This window comes from Xiphias gladius, chromosome 15 (assembly GCF_016859285.1).
Source record: "Xiphias gladius isolate SHS-SW01 ecotype Sanya breed wild chromosome 15, ASM1685928v1, whole genome shotgun sequence".
Lineage (NCBI taxonomy): Eukaryota > Metazoa > Chordata > Actinopteri > Istiophoriformes > Xiphiidae > Xiphias > Xiphias gladius.
In genome coordinates, this window is record NC_053414.1 from 29,156,073 (window position 1) to 29,176,540 (window position 20,468).

Sequence of the window (20,468 nt, forward strand, 5' to 3'; positions counted from 1 at the left end):
GACTTTACAAAGCTTTACTACTTTTTCTCACAGCAGAACTCCGTAACTGCTGGAGACAGACTTTGATGTGGAAAAATCAGTGGCTCCATTCTAAATTGCCCCAGTCATGTCCACATGAAACTGGTTGAGCACGATAATCCATATCCTTTGTATGTAAACTTGACCCTGACAAAATACAGGATTTTGTAAGGGAAATATCAATATTCAATGTTCAATATTTTTGATAAGGAGATGTGACCAAGATATGTACTGAGTGGGACATCTTGCAGTGCTCTCTAGTGGACAGACCATAGAATTTCTACTGCTTGTAGATTACCTCAAAAATGTTTTTGGCATTCCTCATTACTTTTCAGCCTACATATTCACCAATATATCTGCAATAAGGCAATATTGACAAATATATTGGCTGGGCTCTGGTGTCGAAACCAGTTTTTTTCTCATCTCTACACTCTACACTACAATAACATAAGCTAAAGATAATGTTCAGTCATTTGTGAAAAGCAAACGGTCAAAAACTAAAGGACGTAAAACAGCCATCATCATTTATGCCAAAACTGTATTTCATACTTAACAGTGTACGTTTATCAAAGCAAAATAGAAATATTACTTACAAATGTATATCGAAAGGCACGGCATCAAAATACAATTTGACATGCAAGTTTTTTTAAACTGGAGTAAACATTCATAAGTTGACCCATCTGGCCTGTCTGTTGAACAATAACAGCCGTCCGTCACAGGGTGAATACTTAGCTTAGTGGTCGTTGCTTTTCAGAAGCATCCAGTCAAAATGGCAAAGTGAAATTACTACCGACTTACAGTACTAAGAACAGAACATGCGTTCTCCATAACCTCAGGAAAGATCTGACATTTGTAACAAACATTTTCTGTAAGAATCCCCGTGAGCATGAGCTGCATCTGACATCCATGATCAGCCCCCAAGACTCTCCGTCCTTTGCACGACAGAGACCACAACACCACCTTTACATCAATGTCAGGACAGACAGCCCCTGTACATAAATATACATATTAAATATACATTCAGAGGAGAGAAATGAGCATGCAGATTTGGTCCACCTGTACAGCAGTCAGCTAAAACAGAAAGCATCGACCCAAGACTCATCCTGAGTAACAACACTGAACGCATAAGTAAGGACATGCAAAACGAGGGCTGGTTTTTGGCACAGTTAAGTCTTTTTTTTGTTGTTGTCTTTTTCTAATAACTACCCCTACACATGACTGGCGTTTTTTATTTCTCCACCCTTCCAGAGGTGAAGAAAGCTATCTAAAACATTGCACAACACTCGCACCGTGCATGGCTTTAAGTCTCTTAATACAGATCTTTATACAAAGTATTGCAGAAGCAAAGCACATAAAATGTTCCAGTTAAAAAAATACAACAATAAAAACTTAATATAAAAGTGGATGTGTACAGGAACATCCTGTCGGTCCACAGGAGGTGCAGTTCAGCTTGTTATACAGTAGATCTGCCAAATCATAAAAGCCAGAACACAAGCTAATAACCCTGATATCTATACGTTCTTCCAGTTACTGTTAAATGTGCTCTGCATGTGTTTGATGCTGCGTCTCTCTTCCTGGTTTGTGTCTTCTCAGGTGGGTAAAAGATAAATCCTGTAATACTCTTTATCTCCGTGTAGGTTTTTTTTCAGGTCTATCTTGAGAGTTTGCTGATGACTCGAATGAGGGCGGCGTTCTCGTCCTTGAGCCTCTGGTTGTCTGCTTTGAGGTCCCCCAGAACCTGCAGAAACATTATTATACAATGGTGATTTTAGTTTTTACTCTTCTTAAACTCTGGAAATGTGGCACTCTTTATGAGGGCTGTTGTCATATTTATTCTTAGATGAGGCATTAACTGAGATTAAGATTGCCTGTGGTTTAGAAATGATGCATGATAAAGTTACCTTATGCCTCACACAGGTGATTCAGACTAACAGGGAAGCGTGTTAAAAGAATGCTGCGGCTCTTAGAAAATGTATAGAAGAGGTAAAAAGGTTTCAGCTGCCGGATTTCTGACTCTCCAGTTCAGCCAGTAAAACAATAAACAGTGCATGTTTTCTCATTAACCGTATACTCTACTTTAATTTCTGACACGGAGCCCGTCTTTGGTCACCTAATGTCTGTATCGCCGCTCAGCAGACCGTTCAAATGCCTGGTTTTGAAGAGTTCACTACATTTCCTCTTGAAACGGCCGAATTTGGACTGAATGTAAAGGGGCCTTTAGTTACTAGAGGACATCCTAAACAACAGCCACACTCATTAACCTCAGGGTGTTTGCCGTGTGAAATTGTGCTTCTGCTCTTTTACCGTAAAGATGTCGCATTTCGTAAAAGTGTATGTAATATTTATGTTAATGGAGACGGTCTTTGTTTCAGACCAGTTAACTCAGCTGTGCTATAAAACACTGCAGGAAAGCTTGCATTCAATTTACAGTAGGAACTGGACGTACAAAATATCGATTCTTTGTTTCAGGCGACTGAGCACTTCACATGTCACCTGCCTACATTAGTGACAAACTGACCACATGTCTGTGTTGCAGGTACTGGAAGAGTAGCGGAGCATTTATAAACACACGGTTGCTATAGCTGATGGCTTCAGCTTGTCAGATAATCAGTAACGCTCCCCCTGCTGCCTTTATCATGTATGATGGTTTATCATGCGTCTTTAAGTCAAGTTTAAGGTGAGCACAGACAAACTTTCCCCCCTCAGCAGATGCATCATTCTGCACATTGAAGCTCAAACACCTAAGATAAGTAACAAGAAGCAAAACACATTTCTTAGTGGTGGGGCATTTTAACTGAGCATGTTTTCTTGATGTGTTCGGCTCATGGCTCATTGATTGTTTACTGTTGTTGTGTAACTTGTAAGTCATTTTCTTTCCTTTATCATTTTCAGTTTTTATTCAGTTTCAATTTGAATTTGTATCGCATTTGTTTATGTGGGACTCAGGAGAAATACAGGTCATCTGAGTAACATCTAAAACAAAACAAATAACTTCAGTTCTTTAAAACTTTACTTTGAAGTTTCAGTATGAGTTTTCGTCTGACGGCAGTACTTATTATGTAACAGTTGTAGTCACTGAAAATCATTTGGGATCAGAGTGTCAAATTATTGCAGTCAAATGAGTTCAGTACAGTAGTATTAGTATGGAAGTGAAGCTATGTACCTTCAGCTCACCCTCCAGTTCCACTGCTTTCCTTTGGAGGGCCAATTTTTCCTGTCAACAAAAAAGGGTGAAAATCATGAGGCTGCAAGAGCAAACATTTCCCCTGTTTTTATGCAACACTGTGCAGGTTTCTCTGACACATCTGACACCTTGGCTTCATGCTTTGCCAAACTTGTAGAGCTGCAGCGCTCACTCTCTGGTCTGGTGTACAGAAAATGGAGAGAAAATTTCGACCATGACAGCTTCACAGTTTGAAGCCACAACTCATGAACGGGGGAAAAAAAAAAAAAAAAAAAAGCTCCTATTTTTTCTGTGCCTTTGCAAAGCTTCTACTGGTGCACTGTAAAAAAAAAAGATACATATACATATATACACACATACACACACACACACACACACACACACACACACACACACACACACTCACAGTAAATAGCTATCTAGTGTCTATTTATTGTGTTACAGAATCATATAGAAAAGCATCTTTTTTTTTTTTTTTTTAATTAATATATTTATTTATTTACTTACATAGTACTGGAGGTTAGTTCCTGGAAGAGCAGACACATTTAAAAAAAGAAAGAAACAAACAAAGAAGAAAAAGCAGACTTACAAATCTCTCCAGCTCCAGCAGGGCCGGTCTGTCAGTGCTGCTCTCTTGGCTCTGTCACAGAGAGAGAGACAGTATTCATTTACTACTGTCATACAAGTGACTGCAGAACTACACAACTGCTTCACACTCAAAACATGACAGATGACAGGATTTGCACTGATGTCCATGTCCACATGCTCTTCTTGTTATGGCTGTCTCAGATAAACATCAGTGCCCACATAGCATCCCTCTATTCATAATGTCTCTCTCACACTCTCTCACACACACACACACACACACTTAAAAGGTCAGAGGTAGTAGCAAACCCGCCGAACCTGTCGGAGTCTCTCCAACTCCACTTTGTTCTGGCTGAGCAGCAGCTCCATCTCCTGCAGCTTGTCCTTCAGAGCCAGGTTTTCCTGCAGCACCTTCAAGTACAGCTAAAAAGGAAACACACAACACAGACCTTCAGAACACAGCAACCTAAAGATCAAAGCCTTTTATGTGCAGGTGGAAATAGCTTGTCTGATGTTACAACTTGCTAGGGGCTTCTGTTCTGTTCACTTCTCTCTAGAGCTTGTCGGGTATCATGCCTGTCCTGGTTTGTCTAGATCTCAGCTGTAATTCACTTTCAGCCCTCAGGTGTGTTTTTCAGGAATGCGTGAGCTTTTCTGTGAGGAGAGGGTCAAACACGTACCGTTCTGTAGTCAGCTGACAAGTCTCCCAGTTGACTCTCACTGCAGAGACACACAAGAGACTTTTAGAGCGCTGTGAGAGAATCACCAGCACAAGGGCATACATTTATAAATCTGACATTTACATTACCAAATTACAACTATATACGTAGTCAGAAGTTTTTTGAAAAGTCTTCCCCTGCAGCCCTAGAGTAAGACTTTCAACTTCACAACTTTAAAAGTAACACAAGTAATGTATTATGGGAAATTTTAAAAAGAAATGTCGCAGAGATTCCGATTAAATACAAGAATCATAATGGTCCGACTCACTTGGAAGTGCTGATACTGTTAGTATCATCCAGATGAGCATACTCATCTTCATTCTGAAAAACAGAGGTTCACATTATCGTCTACACAGTACTACAGTTAGAAAGTCACTTTACTACACGTCTAATCTAAAATAACACAACAGGCTCGTTATAAATTGGATAGTTCTCTATGTGATGGTCAAAGATGATGCCATCCCAACACACACATATACGTTGTCATTCAACTAATATGCAATCTACTTGTACTGTCTGGCACTTCTGTTGGGGGTTCTGCTAAACATAAATTCTGAAGTGATTTTTATTATTTAGCAATTTATGCTTTTCTTAGGCACGTTATTCATTAATCCCTTCACATTAAGATTTCCCTTTGTTTACCATTAAGTACCTTTGAAAATTGTTGAAATTATTTTATTCCACACTGTCTGACAGTATCATTTGTAGTTTGTATGTATTTATATGTTGACACTGATTAAAATACTGATTCCATGTATTTAATGGCTGCTAGAGTCAACCAAATTGAAATATTCTAGATGTTATACACATTTCTTTGAATTCTGCCTGACATGTTGGGCATCTTTGTAAAATTTGGGATCACGGCTTGATGTCAAAATAACATTTGGTGAGTTCTAAAACAAAATTTTGGCTGTAGTTTGTAATGACAGTTCAGGCAGTTAAGTGAGGCTTAAGAGGTTAAACTCATTTTGCTTTAGAACAAAGAGGAACTGGTTCCCTTGTCCTCTCACCAACTTTCATTGCTCAAGTACTCATGCAACAATGGAAGAATAAATCAATTTGCTTCCTAAAATGAATTCCTGGGTGTAAAGAAAAACCTTTCTTGTGGCCTGTTGCTTGGCGGTGTATGCTCTGCCACGTTTGTGATGATGCAAGGTTGTTTCTTACCTCTCCTCCCAGCTGAACGATGCCGGTGGAGCGTCTCTCCTTCCTCCCTCTCCTCCTGTCCTTCACTCCCAGACGCTTCTCTCCCTCCGGCTCCACCTGCTTCACCGGGTCTGTGTCTGAAACACATGGAGGTTGACAGAAAACACTCTTGAGGTCTGTGGAACTTTTGGTTGAGTCTAAAATCTGACTAACCATGTCTCGTGTCACTTTGGAGATCCAAAGAAAAAAAAGAACAATAACATATAAAAGACACAATTAGAACACAAAGGCGCTTGACAGAGCTTGCTTCAGTGAGGCGGGAGCTCAAATCAGGATTGATCTAAGTAACTTATGAATAAGGTAGATTAGTTTCTAAATCTAACTATGTGTGATGCAGGAATCTGTCTTATCTTTAGCTCCAGTTTCTACTCTAGATCACTGCATCTTGAGGCTTGAGAGCAACCAGCTTAGTTAACATGAACAAAGTGCTGTTTTTGGCTTGATGAGCTAATGTTCCAGAAGGTTAACCTGATGTCTTTACTGAGCTGACAGGTTGATTTTTCTAAACATGGTGTCAATCAGACATATCAGCTGGGAAAATGCTCAGTTTCTCATTAAAATGAAACAAAGGTGGAGTGCAAGAAGAGGTGACAAAAACACAGTAAAGAGGTCAGAAGATCTATACAGTCCGCAACAATATATGTTTATCGTGGCCGCCCTGCCTGCTGAACCACACCTTATGCTCTGTTTAGCAACAGTAGCCTTTAGAACCCATGTGAGAAAACCCATTTCCTTTTAAATACTATCCTGAAGAGCACTCCACCCAAAATTTGTCTTATACATCTTGTTTTTATTTGGTAGTCTTGTACTTACAGTAAACATATGTGAGATTCTATCCATATGGTGCAAAGGGTAAACAGAACGACGGGTACTGGACTTTTGAGGTAATATCAATATTTAAGAGTCTAAAAATAATCTAATAACGAGATATTGGCCAATAGTCTTTTTTTAGCCCTTAAATGTGGTTACTAAAGAATTGTGACCAAGATATGTATTGAGCAAAGCATTTTACAGTCGGAAAATATACTTCTCAGTGCTCTTTGATGGAAAAACTATGTAATGCAGACACTATTTCTAGATTACCTCAAACATATCTTTGGCATTTCTGTGCTGCAATTTCTTTTTACTTACTACTACATACGCCAGCACAATACACTGAAGAGAATATCAGTCAATAATACTGACTATATATCACTTGTAAAAATGGCCACTCAAAGCACTGTCAACAAGAATTAATCTGGCTGATAAACCTGCTACTAGTGCATTTTGAAATCCACGACTCCTTCTTGCCATGAACAGCTTATATCATAGCTTTTCATCTTCACTCACCCCTTTCAGCAGGCGTGACAGTGACTATGGGGCTGACAGGCTGGATGTTGCGAGGTGGGGGGTCTACAGCTTTAGCCACAGTCTTCTCAGCTTCTTTCAGGTCTGTCAGAGTCACACCCTGCCCACAGAGAGCAAATATAAAACCACTCAGAGGCCTTATGTTCTCATCAGAACTCAACAGTTTCCTTGAGAAAATACGCAACTTTTCCATCGTGAATGAAAAGATACTGATGCGATACATAATTTGTACCTAGGTAGGTGTGCAGCATGATGCTGCAGTTAAAGCTGATTTATATAATAAATCAGGTTAACCACATTATTACTCAGTGAATCGTGACTCAATAACTGCTGTTTCAGCCACATGGGCTGTCTCTCAGTATCGTAACACAGTAACCCGTTTGCCCAAATGTTTAATTAACCAGAGCATCTGCAGTGCTTATAGACAAGAGACTGTAACACCTGCTAAGTGAGCACCAGTCAATGAAAGATGACAAACATAGTCTTTGGTTTTAGCAGTACCATGTGAGAGTATCTGTCTGACTGTCTGAGTCAACATAGCTTCTGATACCCAAAACAGCAATGTGCAGCTCTGTGTAAAGGCTGTAAAACCTTCAGAGTATGTGACTATACAATGCAGAAAGATGATTTAAAAAGTTACGAAATGATTCCGGGTTCTTGTCGTTGAATAGAAAGACAGAAAACTATTGATAAAATCCTGACAATACCCTTCCCTTGTAAACAATACCTGCGTGGAGCGGCGAGACTGGCGCATCAGCCGAGAGCGAGCCTTCCTCTGAGACTCAGACTCTTCATCTCTGACTGGAGCCTGGAACCTAAACTCAAAAACATCCACAAAGTATATTATGTCAGGATTACACACATTTTTATGCACCATGCATTTGTTTGTAATTATTGAAAGAAAATAAACTTAAAAAATATTTTTTTTAAAACTATCTGAGTACAGCATAAAGTAAAGAGGAACTGGTGTTGAAAATTAATATTTTTTGGGTTCCTGTTTCCTACTTGCGCCTGTCAGTGTTGGGGGTGTTGGGACTCTCAGCTGCGGTGTCCCTTGTCTGTGGGGTGGGTTGGACTCTAGCAGTGCGGTTTGCCTTGTCCTGCCCCTTCTCCTCCTCGTCTTTCTCCTCTGGCGTCTGAACCACAGAAAAGAGGAGAAAAAAGACCGACAGCTTTATCGTAATCAGCTGTCACCAATCAAAATTTGGGTTTAAAATCCTAGTGGGGAACCATAATTAAAGTGCGCATACTGTTGTAATTAGTCTTTTTAGTCCACATGCTTTGACCGAGCCCAAAAGCTTTCACATCTGAAGTTTTGACACGTTTTTATAAGGGGTGTGTCCAAAAGCTCTGTTGAAATTACTGAGTGTGTGCACAGTCATGTGATGAACTGTTGAGAGTATATTTATTAACACTGTTGGTTTTGAAATTGTGCATACATTAGAGATAGTATATTCTGACCTTTTTTCCCCTCATTTCCTGATATTAATGAGACTGTTCTTGGTCATTCTCACCATATATGAACACCAATTATTTTGCACTTCTAGTCTCTGTTGGTTAAGCAGTTCTACTGTTAGCTATACACTGTGTCAAGCTGAGAAGGTGCAGGAAATATCCAGGATGACAGCAGAAAAACCTGATGAATCATTTGAGTTGCTTTTGCAAAATATTAATAACTTAACCAACAAATTAGTTTCATTACTTGTTTCTGAGCAGAAATTGACAAAAGCACCTCAGGCAAATATAAAAAGTGTTTTGAAATATTGAAGATGGTATATCACATTTTGTCATTTACATCCAGCTACATCACACTTCATAATGTGCATAACATCACTTGGCTGAGAAAGAATGCTATTGTGTAAAATACAGGACTGTGCTCAGTGAGTTTTACCTTTTCAGCAGGGCTGAATGTAGATGTGGTGACACTCTCTGTGTCTGGACTAGACACATTGGAGCTTTCTGGGAAAAGAGAACCAGAATCAGCACAATCCCTCGTATTTACAGAGAATGTAGTACTCATGGTCAAACTGTCAACACAGTAACTGTTTTACCGGGGCTGTTCTCTTTCTCCTCGTTCAGATCCAAGTCTCCTGAAACGCCCCTCTCTTTAGACTGGTCCTGCACGTTCATCTTGTCTTTACTGCTCATCCTGCACACTGAGCTCCTGGCAACATAAAATAAGACAGATGTTGACACTGAGAGACCTCAAAAAGTAACACTGTCCAAGGAGATTTTTCAGGTTTCTTGTGCTCATTACATGGCACCTTACATGTTTTATTTATTTATTTATTTATTTATGTACTATTACAATCTGTCCAAAATATCTTCATCTAGTTAAAATATGGAGGTGTTACTGGGAGTAAGGCACGCTTTTAAATTGTTTTTAGTTTAGCCTAAATACCTGTCAGGGAAACCTGCCCTTGGTGTTCATTGGAAGGAACGATTGAAATATTTTTAATAGGGAAGAATATATCCCCCACCTCACAAAGTATTTATCTCAGGATATGTTACAGATAGATCCTAACCTCCGCCGTCTGTTTTGTGCGTTTGCAGCAGTGGGGCCTTGTTGGTTTTGCCTGTCCAGTATGGACTGTTCATTACGCCACTGAGAGAGAAAGAGACACAGCAGTTAGTGACCAAGACAACCGGTGTTCTTAATAACATAAAGGAAACGCATATAATACCAGATAAACATGAACACTTTCTCACATTGGCTTGTTTCTGCGATAACTCCTCCAGCAGCTCCTCCACACTTTCATCAGCAACATCAAATGGCGTCTGACCCTGCAAAGTTCAGTTCATATTAAGAGGAAACAACGTGATGAAAAATGAAACATGAAATGAAAACGTAAGTGAAAACACGTGATGTTAGATTTACAGTATAAAGTTCCTATGTAAAATACCAAATTCTGTCTATCATGATAAATGTTCTTCCTGCAAATGAAAGAACACCCTGAATATAAGAGACACCTATATGATATATTAAGAAACGTTTTCATTATTTTTGGCCTCACCGCATTGCTGCGGGATTCCATATTGCACAGCTGTTCAGCCAGAATGCGACAGGCCTCCCCCTGACCCCAGTGTGCTGCAGCATGCAGAGGCGTCCAGCCGTCAAAATCCATAGCTGACACATCTAGTCCACACTGACACAGTATCCTGGACAACACAACAACAAGGTGACAACAGCAGAGCAGGAAGAACTGTATGAGACAATACAAACCAAAATATAGATAAAACAACAAGAGCCTGGTCCACTGACAAAAGTTTATCCTCTGGCTATTCAATCCTAGACAAAGAAAATTAAGAAGGCATTCTTTGCAAAGATCCATTACAAAACAAGTCAGAAATCTTTACTTGAGGGCCTCTAGGTAGCCTTTGGCTGCAGCCACATGAAGTGGGGTGGCCCCGGTCTTGGGGTGTCGCACATCGGCAGGTGGGCCCTCAGTTAACCAGGTCCGGGCATCTATCATGATCTGTTCCTCCTCTAGCCGCTTAGCTGCCTCCAAGTCAACACCTGGACACAAACAGAAAATGTCAACTACATGTGTCCCTTGTTTTATCAGTGTCCACACCCATTCGGGGTGCATTCCATTTAGTTAATAATGCTGCCTCTTATTAGTACGCAAGGTTTAAACTTCTTTCTTAAACTCTTTTTTTCATCCTTTACAACTAACCTAATGGCACAGGTATAAAAACTTTTGCTTTCCAATGTTATCGGACAGTATGTTGTACCAACTAGTTTGTTTCAAGCATAACCCTGCCTTAAACCATCTGTCCTCCATCCCTCAGTGCCCACCATCATCAAGGATGTTCCAAACGTAACAATCATCAAGATATTATTATGAATATTTTGTTACATCACTATATATCATGATATGGCAAAAACAGACAAAATCATCTAAAATAATCAAAGTGATGTTCAAAGCAGTAAACTGTGCTTGTATCTGGAAAACGACATAGGTGCATAGGTGGGCACTTTTCCATGCCTTATTCAGCACTGCTAATACAACTTTGAACAGGCCCATCAGGGTGTTTCTATTAAGCTCAACAAACATATACAGAAACATACACTGTTAATTTAACAGAACATGTGCCGGAAAGAAACACAAGACCATTTAGCCCCAGATTAAGCACAAACAAATGATGAAACAACCTTTAACAGGGGGGGGGTGTGGATTGTCAATGACCATCACTCACCCTGTCTCAGAGTGTAATCCTGAAGAAGGGACTCAGTGGTCTCATCCAGAGCAATGTCCAGAGGAACATCACCATCACAGTTCACAGCAGAGAGAGACGCACCTCGCTGCAAAAGGAAACTGGCAAAACAAACATGGACAGAATGAGAATCCATTTAACTGTAGAAACATTGACAAAGGCTACACAAGGACAGCCAACTCTAAATAGAGAACACCTAATCCTATCACATTATCAGTGTTTGGGGTGCCGATACATTCAATCTTCAAAGCGAGGCCAAAAGGCATCATTCACAAACAACGAAAAAAGACTGTAGGGAAAAAAAGTGCATCAATTCTTAAGTCTTTTGAGTTGCATGCATTTGTGTGCCAGGCCAGCCCACTCATGCTTTAGCTGACTTGCTGTCCTGCCAACACGACAACAATGTTAGTATTGTTCAATGCTGAAATACTCTGGCACCCACGCTGCACTCTGACGTCCCCACAGTGGCAAAGAGTACACTATTAAACAGCTATTACGCTGCTGTATTCTGCTAACTGTAAAGACTTATACTACACACTCTGCGATGTCAGAGTAGCCGCAGGAGGCAGCAACATGCAGTGGTGTCCATCCCTCACTGTCAACCTGGTTCACGTTGGCACCATGTTCCAAAAGAAAGGTCACCATCTCCATGCTGCCATCTATGCAGGCCTGTGGACAAGAGATGAAAACAAAATAATTCAACTTATGTTTCTTATTCATCAGCCAATAATTTAAATGAAACCTCAGGAGGAGAAACTGTCTCACCTGGTGTAGAGCAGTGATTCCATCAGCGTTAGAACAGTTGATAATTTCTGCCACATCCTCGCCGTTCCTCCTTTCGGTGTCGTTGGCCTCCTTCAGCATCACCTGGGCCTCCTCCGTGTCCCCGCTGGCACAGGCAGCCAGGAACTCTGCAGCCCTATCAAACCTCACGCTTTTCCTGAAGACAGACGATACAGGCAGCTAGATAACTTCACTGGTATTTACCGGAATTTACAAAACCGAAACACCTAACGACACGATGCAGTAATCCTTTGGGAAAAAGTGACAGCAACACTGTATAGTTTTCTGAAACATTCCCATGACAAGACCAAAACTAACAATGTGTTATTCTGTCTCAATATTTTCTAATGTCCCTAACTTGTTTGCGGCTCTCAGCCCCAAGCCCTTCAATTCCCACTGAAGAAGAAAATCCAAGCCATTAACTTGGTCATTCAAATTTTTTGTGTTGTCACACAAATGTGCCTGTCAGCGTTCAGTCAGTGTTGGTGAGCCTCCACTTGTGACTGCTCTTTGCTAATGCAGTGGTGATAGATGGACCTGCAAGTGAGACAGCCACTGTTGTAGTACAAGATCTTCACGTTAACACGGCTGCCTGCTTTGTTGGAACACTGGCTGAAAACAAGCACTGCTAATCATATATGATACCAGTCCCTGAAACCATGATTAGCAAGTCAAATAGTGGTACAAGTAGACCTTCATCAAGACCGACTGTGGACACTTCGCTAGCTAGCTAACTAGGACAGACACTACAAACCCCGGCCTAAGAAACAACCCCTGCCACTGACAGTTTCAATAAAAACTCCACATTGTGAGCTTCATTAAACAGGTAATGTTATTTGGTCGATGAAGGGGTGGTGTGTTGTACTGTGAGGTATTTCTGTTATCCCCCCCCCCCCCTTGTCCAAGCCCACGCACAACATTTCCCCTTTAGCATATCTTGAGATGTTGAAGCTAAGCTAGCGGGCTGATAGCTGGCCGCTACAGTAAAATTGTTTGGCAGGAGACGTTTCCTTACCGTCGTTTGAGAAGGGGACTGATTTCATCTGTGCCCACATACACTGGCTGCTCCCTCGGCGGGTCACTCAGCTCGGCCTCCGGCTCCCCTGCTCTGTCCTCGGCATCGCCCCGCCACCTCCGCCTGGGCACGGACGACGCTTTGTCGGTGCAGGAGCCGGCCCAGCGCTTCAGCTGCTCCCGCCGCTTGCTCCTCGCCGAGTCCCCCATTTATTTACCTGAGGAGGACTGTGTTTTTAAAAATAAAACATACACTGGCAGGGAAAGACACACCCTCCATGTGTATACTTTCACTTCCTGGTTCTTGCTCTGGATGTGGAGGAAGAGTAGGCTCGTGCTCGAGGGCGTCGGGAGCGCGCACTACAATGCGCAGGCTGGTCTGTGGCGTCACCATTTCTCTTTTGTAGTAGACCCCTGAGGGGAAATGTGGAAATAGCTTCGCTTACATTAACCATTAAACTTCCTGTTGTTGTGACTCTAGTCAGCTTTTCTGTTTACATAATATCTACATTGAAGGCAAGTACTTCTTTCAAAAAGACTTAGTAACAGGAATATAGGACCAGTAATGGGACTATTAGCATGGCTTTCTAATGAGGCGTTCTTTCCTAAGGGTTTATAGACTAAGTTGTAACCAGTGGTTTTTATTATAAATTAGTTATAAGCCATCAACAAGAAAAAAATTTCGTTTTGCAAGGTTGGGAAAAATCTCCCTGGTAGGTAGGTCATTAATAGCTTTGTTTAAAGTCACAAGTCTCCTATTTGAAGTCCGCAGTTGTGTTAATTAAGTCATTAACAAAAGGTTGCAGGTTTCTCACTGTCTAATAAGTCACCAGCATAAATGTCCATCAATGTAATTCATAACTGAAGGGTTATTATGATAATGCATTAAGCCTGCAGTTGTGAATGTTAAGAGGCTGTTGATGTTCAGATGCTCTGCAGCTTTTTCCAAGAAGGTCAGAGGTGAAATGGTCCACTGGAGGGTCTTCTTGCTGAACTAAAGAGCTAAAATGCCAAAACAGCCATCCTGCTGGAGGAGGATAAACACCCGCCAGAGGGAGTTTTCACAACCTGGCAACCCAAAAGTTATTCTTATTTGGGGCTTATAACTAATCGGTAAAGCAGCTAATGATTTAATAACCATTAGTAAAGTCCCTAGTTAGTTTCAAATTAAAGGATCTGACTATCTAACTATCTGACTATCTAATGTCTGAAGTTAAAGGATCTGACTATCTAATGTAAAGTTTAAACCTTTGAGGATACTGAATGGCAAAGTTTTTCCTGTTTGCCTCCTCATGTAGAGACAGCAGGGCCAGCCACAGATGACAATAAACCACACGTTGTGTACTTAGAGGTGAAATGTCTAACTTTTTGCCTTTAGGCAGTAGACATGCAACGTGAGCCCTACCACTTTGCCGGGCCTGTCTCCAACTAGGACTGCTCATCCTGATGGGCTGTCTACCTTAAAATGGCTGATAGCTTGAGGCTGAGATAACCGGCATTCATTAAGTTGCCACAGGTGTTTAAAAAGCAGCAGTCTGTGGTAGTAAAAGCAGTTATGTTGTTCACTTCGTCTGCAGCAGGTTGAGTTGTTTTTATTGCTTTTCATTGTGGTGGGTGTTAGAATAACTTCCCTTTGAGTGGTTAGCACACTGCTAATGGTCACCACCTTTTTGGGGCACACAATTAAAGCAAGAGATGGAGGGCCAAAAATGTTATGGGTGATAATATATATATAATATAATATACCCAATTGCAAATTTGTGATGCAAAAGAGTTCCATATTGTGGTTTTTCATGCATTGGTCTGTGGGTTAGCAGGCCTATAGCAGGTTTTTTTTCCCAATAAGCACATTCACTTCAGTGGTGAGCTTGTAAACATTCCAACATGGACACAGGGTCAAACTCCACGTCGCATTTTTCCTGTGGCTCTGTGTGCTCTGTACTACAACTCTACAGTGTGTGACCAACAGAAAAAGGAGTGCCATTGATGGAAGTAAGTAAATTTCTCATTTGCATTTATTAGTGTCGGTCCAATCTTGGACTAGTTAACTATGAGAATATGCCCTGATTGTAATAATTCCTTGTATACTAGTTGTGAGCCTTGTTGTAGTTTATGATACAGCACTGACTTCTCCAGTGGCACGTCCACCCATTTGTTCTTCAAGCAAGTTCAGACTGGAGGAATTACTAAAGTGAAGCATATACAGTACAGAAGTGTGACAAATGAGTGTGACAAACTAATAATAAATTGTCATAGTAAGGTGCTGGTCCACTGTGACCACCTACAATAGCTTCAGTGCTTTCTTGGCATTGATTCTCTAAGTCTCTACTGGAGGGTTGAACAGAATTCTTCCAAAAGACATTCTCTCGATTACTGTTTTGCTTTGTAGGAGAGGGCTGTCTAACATGTCCCTCCAAAATCTCCCACGATTGTTCAGTTGGGTTGAAATCCGGTGACTCAAACCAGTAAGCCAGCCCTCACGTCCTGTAAGGAGGCATTTGCATTTGTTTTCTTCCTCATTTATTCACGTTTTTCCTTTTAGTTGTCACTGAATTTTTCAGTATAGTTTTACATTAAAGTGGAATTTGCTAAGTGGAGCATTGAGACACTGGTTAGCTGAAAGCAATCCATGTATAAATCATGCTAATCATGCTTACGAGGCTCTAATGAATAACCCCTATGATGTTTTTGAAGCTTCCTCTCAAGCGTGAAGTCTGTCACAGTAAAATATCTGCCTTTGTTATCATGCATTGTTGCTTTTTTACATCTCCTCCACTGTCATTCTCTCTCATTCTTCTCTGGAAACTGAGAGAGAGGAACAATGCTGAACAGGAAAAATTGCCATTGCACAGTATTTTCTGATTAACGGTGATTGTAAGACAAGAAAGGCCCTCAAAAGTTATTTGACGTCATCTGTTTTCATTATGAACTTTAATATCAAGCGGAACAACATTTTCTCCATGCACACTTGTTTCAGAATGTCTCCGCCCAAACACACAGCAACACACTCGATCCCACCTCACACTCTGGCCAAGCTGGCACAAGAGTGGCTGGCAGAGGACACACCAAACTTTGATCCTGCAGGGGTGTGTGTGGGGTCACAGGAGGTTGAGGCAAGGCTGCTGTGTAAGACACCACACAGCGTCCTGGCAGGGAGCCCCTTTTTCACAGCAGTGTTCAGTGAGGTCGGCTGCACTGTGGAATGGATTTACCATGAGGGAGCTGAGATCGGTAGGAACTACACTCTTCCATATGTTTGGATATTCCATATATTGGGGTTTTAACCATCTCAGACATTGTTATTTCTACCCATAAAACACAGAACACAGAAAACCTAAAAAAAAAATGGCTGGTGGGGTTACAGGTAAGTGTACAACTGTTCCCTTAGGCCCTACTGGTCAGGGTGGGGGTCACAGTCCACAAAGCCAGGGGAATATCAGGGAAGTCCCACTCAAGGCCAACACAAATTTGTGAAACTACACTCATACACACACAGCTTAAAATAAAGGTGCAAGCTGCAAATAAACACTCAACCGTGCAGTGAAAGGAGTGCTCTAATCGTCTCGTTAAGCCCCGGCTTGAGCATGCCTGCGACCCCCTTTCCCGATTAAGTGCCTGTCTAGGACACAGAAAGAAGACACACATTAAGGTGGGCAGATGGGAAGTATACACACATTAATCTTGAAAAAAAAAACACTGACATAAAATACATATAAATAAAACCAGGTAAACAGCAGTTACCACAGAAGAAACAACCAATTACACACTGACCGGAAATGGGTAGGATGATCTTAAATGTTTTACCTCAACAGCAGCCAAATGCCTTCAGTTAGCTCTCACTTAAGGCAGGAACAGTCATTTACCTCTGCACAAAGAAAACGTTTTGTGAAGTAGGACTACAGCAGTTAGGGTATCAAGATGCAGTGTGTCCCACATACCTTGGTCATAAGTCACAAACTACCCAGGGACTACCCAGACACTGCTTACAACATTAACACAATTACTCAATCATCCAAACCAAAAACTGGACCCCCAGTGAATTACAAGAAATAATTAGCTCAAATAAAGATGTTAGTGTCACGAAAAGTACGTCTCAGCCTGAGAAAACGTTGTCTGTGACTCTGAACAGAGCTTTTTACAATCTGAGAAAATAACCCTGATGATGTTTTCCAGATCAAAGTTGTGATCATATTTTAGCGTTTTTCTCCTGAACACAAATATGTGGACATACTGTATATTTTTACCAAGTCATATTTTGGTAGATTTCATAGGATTGCTCATATTAGTTGAGCTACTCCACAATCTTTCTTAGTACCCCCTGGCTGCTGCAGAACTACCGCTTGGGGCACATGTACCCTTGGTTAGGAAATACCAATTTAGAGAATATAACCCACTATGCAGATTTCCTGTTTACTCGGCATTCTTATTCAAATGCAACAGATTTCATTCAAAATGAAAGTTTACGTCAGTCTTCGTAGACTTGGCATGTTGTTTATCTCTGCATTTTAATTCACATGACCTGATGTAAAATTCAGAGTAAAAAAGCACTATTTAGAGTTCCTAAGTATTGAGTGGAAACAGTATTGAGTATTTACTCTCAAATACAACAGCACGAGCAATGTTGAATGGCATCATTTTATCCTCATATGTCTTTTGTTTAACCTCCACAGGTCCTGATGCTGTCACGTTGACTGCTGTGGTGAGAGGCCCAGCAAGGTGCCTCCTCCTAGGCGAAAGGCCGGCTCTCAACTGCCTGGCCCGGGCCTCGGGGATCACCACTCGCTGTTCTCAGCTCCAGGCTACAGCAACGGCAAGAGGATGGCATGGAGAAGTGGCTGGCACACGCAAGACCACCCCGGGCTTCCGTTTGGTGGAGAAGTACGCCATGCTGGTTGGCGGCGTGTCCATGCACAGACAGGACCTGAGTGGAATGGTGATGCTGAAGGACAACCATGTCTGGGCTTCAGGAAGTATCACAGAGGTGCGAAAAGATCCAGTTAAAATGGTTAAAATGACTATGGAAGTTCTTACAGCTCAGTAAAAAATACAAGACTTGTCTCTTTCCATTCAGTGTGAAAGAAGTTGTACTTCTTTAACACTGTGTTAGTTGTGTGTTAGTTATATTTGGACTAAATAATTTGAATTTTTATAAGAAAGGCTTAAATAATTAAAATTTTAAAAGAATCTAACTACATAATTGTGAAATAATACTGAATAATGAAAAGTTATTGTCCAAATAAAAATACCACAGAACTTACTGCACTGAAATATTTTACTTTGAAAACCATTGGAATTTCTGTTTCATAGCCTCACTTTTCAAAATTTCAGAAAATTTGGAGTAGTTCTTCAGGGTTCAGGAATTCATAGTCTATTTTTCAAAAAACAAAAACAAAACTACAATCAAGTTTCAAAGTTAGTGGACAAATGTGGATCTAAAATCTAAAGATTGGGTTCAGTTGCAGTTCACAAAAACCAAGCAAACTTCAAATTATTATGGCCTTTCTGCTCTTCCACAGATCAAACATCACAATTTAAGTGATTTCAATCAGCCACTTTCTAAAAAAATATGCAATTTCAAAAACTAGATTTTAGACCCTTTTTTAGATTTCAGAAGTCTAGATTTCAGCTTAAATTTAAGTTTACGATATTTAAAAAAAACTGTATTCGAGTTGCTTAAATTCAGTGGTCAAAACAGGATCAAAAATCTAAAAATTCAGTAGTGGTTAAATTTAGTAACGGACTAGAAATTTTCCAGAAACTGACATCTACTTTTACACACTGTGACTCATTAAAAAAAACAAACAAGCAAAAAAAACCCTGTTTGTTGTCTAGGCTGTGAAAGCTGCGCGGTCAGTGTGTGGCTTCAGCAGTAAGATTGAGGTGGAGTGCCGCTCTGCGGAGGAAGGCAGGGAGGCAGCTGGAGCAGGAGCAGACATTGTTATGCTGGACAACTTTCAACCTCAGGTAGAGCACATTAAAAGAACACAAGCCCAAGTCATTTCTCATTTTCAATGCCAGGTTTCAACTCACTCTGCCACTTACCTCTACATGTAATAATACACCTCTCCTCCACCCTGTCTCTCACCTATAGGAGCTCCATGTTGCAGCTTGTGCACTCAAGGTGGAGTTTCCAACTCTGCTGATAGAAGCCAGTGGAGGAGTTACTCCAGAGAACTTAGCTACATATTTCTCCCCACATGTGGACATCATTTCCCTGGGCTGCATAACACAGGGCTGCCCGGTTGTGGACTTTTCTCTCAAGGTTCAAAAGCCTGGTGCTCACTCAAGCCTCCACCCCACAAATAGGAGTAACAATTAGTCCCGCACTAATTGAATGAGAAAATGCTGTGAGATTTTGCTCTGATGAATAGAGGAGAATTATACTGTTTTCATTTATTTTCCAGAACAACTTTACAGTGACCTATTGTTGGCTAAAAGATGAAGAAATAGCTACATCCTGTTCACTCACTGTGTCATCAGTTATTTGATAAGGTTCAAAAGAACAGAAACTACATTGGATGTGAGTTTCTGTAAGAACCATGTAGACAATGTCATATAGTTGTTTAAAAACACAATATACAAAACGGATTTTCGAATGAGGAAGAACAGTCACAAGTTGAAACTAACCAAGTGGTCTCAGAGACTTAGAGAATAAAGGATAAATTAGAATTCAGGCAACCTATAATATGGCCAAGTAAAATGTTTGGTTCACCCAAACATTTTTCTTCTCACTTTAAATATTTTCTTACTAGTGCTGTCTAGCCATGCAGATAGTTTAGTTTTTATTTTTCCAGGTTTTGAGAGATCCATAAAACATCTGCGACCCCACACACATTGGAGTTGAATGGAATTTTGCTTTTGGTGCTCACAGCACAGAAACATGGCATACAACACAGATAATGCCACAGAAACATCTCTTTCCAGGAAAGGTGTCCTGATTATTTTAGATTATCTTCACCCATCGCTTGCAACCATTTTTATAGAGAACTAAACTGAAACCAGAACTTCCATGTTTAAAAAGTAAAAATCACAACATTACAACTTATTGTAGTTAATATAAATTTGCATCAACTGATTTTCTGGCCACTTGGCTGCAGTGGAAACTGGCTGTAACTCAACACTGACATATTTTCATTTTATAAAGTTGATTTCGCCGATGTGTTAGCAAACAATTGCCAATTTACACATCCAGCAGATACAGAGCAACATTAGCGTTCATTTGGTGTCGTATTTCTGTCCCCCTGACGTATTTAAGTCCGACCAAAGTATTGTATTACTGTAGTTGAACTCAAGTAAAAGTACTGACATATAAACAGGAAAATTTACTTTAAAAGAAAAGCAACAAATCCTCACATTTGACAAGTAGGAACCATGAAATGTTTGACATTTCTGCC

General features: G+C 40.7%; 2 protein-coding genes across 2 annotated transcripts; one reads left to right on the plus strand and one right to left on the minus strand.

Annotated features, from left to right (window-relative positions):
* Window positions 1-516: 516 nt before the first annotated feature.
* Window positions 517-13,640, minus strand: ppp1r12c (protein phosphatase 1, regulatory subunit 12C). Its single transcript, XM_040147004.1, has 20 exons — window positions 13,076-13,640; window positions 12,043-12,217; window positions 11,816-11,946; window positions 11,260-11,378; window positions 10,417-10,576; window positions 10,074-10,218; window positions 9,769-9,843; window positions 9,585-9,664; window positions 9,111-9,223; window positions 8,951-9,018; window positions 8,065-8,195; window positions 7,787-7,874; window positions 7,042-7,159; window positions 5,674-5,789; window positions 4,775-4,827; window positions 4,468-4,507; window positions 4,106-4,210; window positions 3,792-3,842; window positions 3,182-3,232; window positions 517-1,756 (listed from the first exon to the last, which is right to left on the minus strand). Exons 1-20 carry the CDS (start codon window positions 13,282-13,284, stop codon window positions 1,670-1,672), a joined length of 2,115 nt encoding a protein of 704 aa, XP_040002938.1. The 5' UTR covers window positions 13,285-13,640; the 3' UTR covers window positions 517-1,669.
* A 1,333-nt stretch (window positions 13,641-14,973) lies between these two features.
* On the plus strand, window positions 14,974-20,438 carry LOC120800193 (nicotinate-nucleotide pyrophosphorylase [carboxylating]-like). Its single transcript, XM_040146096.1, has 5 exons — window positions 14,974-15,066; window positions 16,052-16,305; window positions 17,745-18,055; window positions 18,907-19,038; window positions 19,166-20,438. Exons 2-5 carry the CDS (start codon window positions 16,053-16,055, stop codon window positions 19,391-19,393), a joined length of 924 nt encoding a protein of 307 aa, XP_040002030.1. The 5' UTR covers window positions 14,974-15,066; window position 16,052; the 3' UTR covers window positions 19,394-20,438.
* The last annotated feature ends 30 nt before the right edge of the window (window positions 20,439-20,468 follow it).

Excerpts from the sequence above, each read along its gene's own strand:
- ppp1r12c (XM_040147004.1), bottom strand. The coding sequence starts at position 13,284 with ATGGGGGACTCGGCGAGGAGCAAGCGGCGGGAGCAGCTGAAGCGCTGG. Across the intron at positions 10,577-11,259 it reads GGATTACACTCTGAGACAGG|GTGTTGACTTGGAGGCAGCT; the intron begins GTGAGTGATGGT and ends GTTTGTGTCCAG. Across the intron at positions 5,790-7,041 it reads TGTCACGCCTGCTGAAAGGG|ACACAGACCCGGTGAAGCAG; the intron begins GTGAGTGAAGAT and ends CATGTGTTTCAG.
- LOC120800193 (XM_040146096.1), top strand. The coding sequence starts at position 16,053 with ATGTCTCCGCCCAAACACACAGCAACACACTCGATCCCACCTCACACT. Across the intron at positions 16,306-17,744 it reads CCATGAGGGAGCTGAGATCG|GTCCTGATGCTGTCACGTTG; the intron begins GTAGGAACTACA and ends TAACCTCCACAG. Across the intron at positions 19,039-19,165 it reads TGGACAACTTTCAACCTCAG|GAGCTCCATGTTGCAGCTTG; the intron begins GTAGAGCACATT and ends TCTCACCTATAG.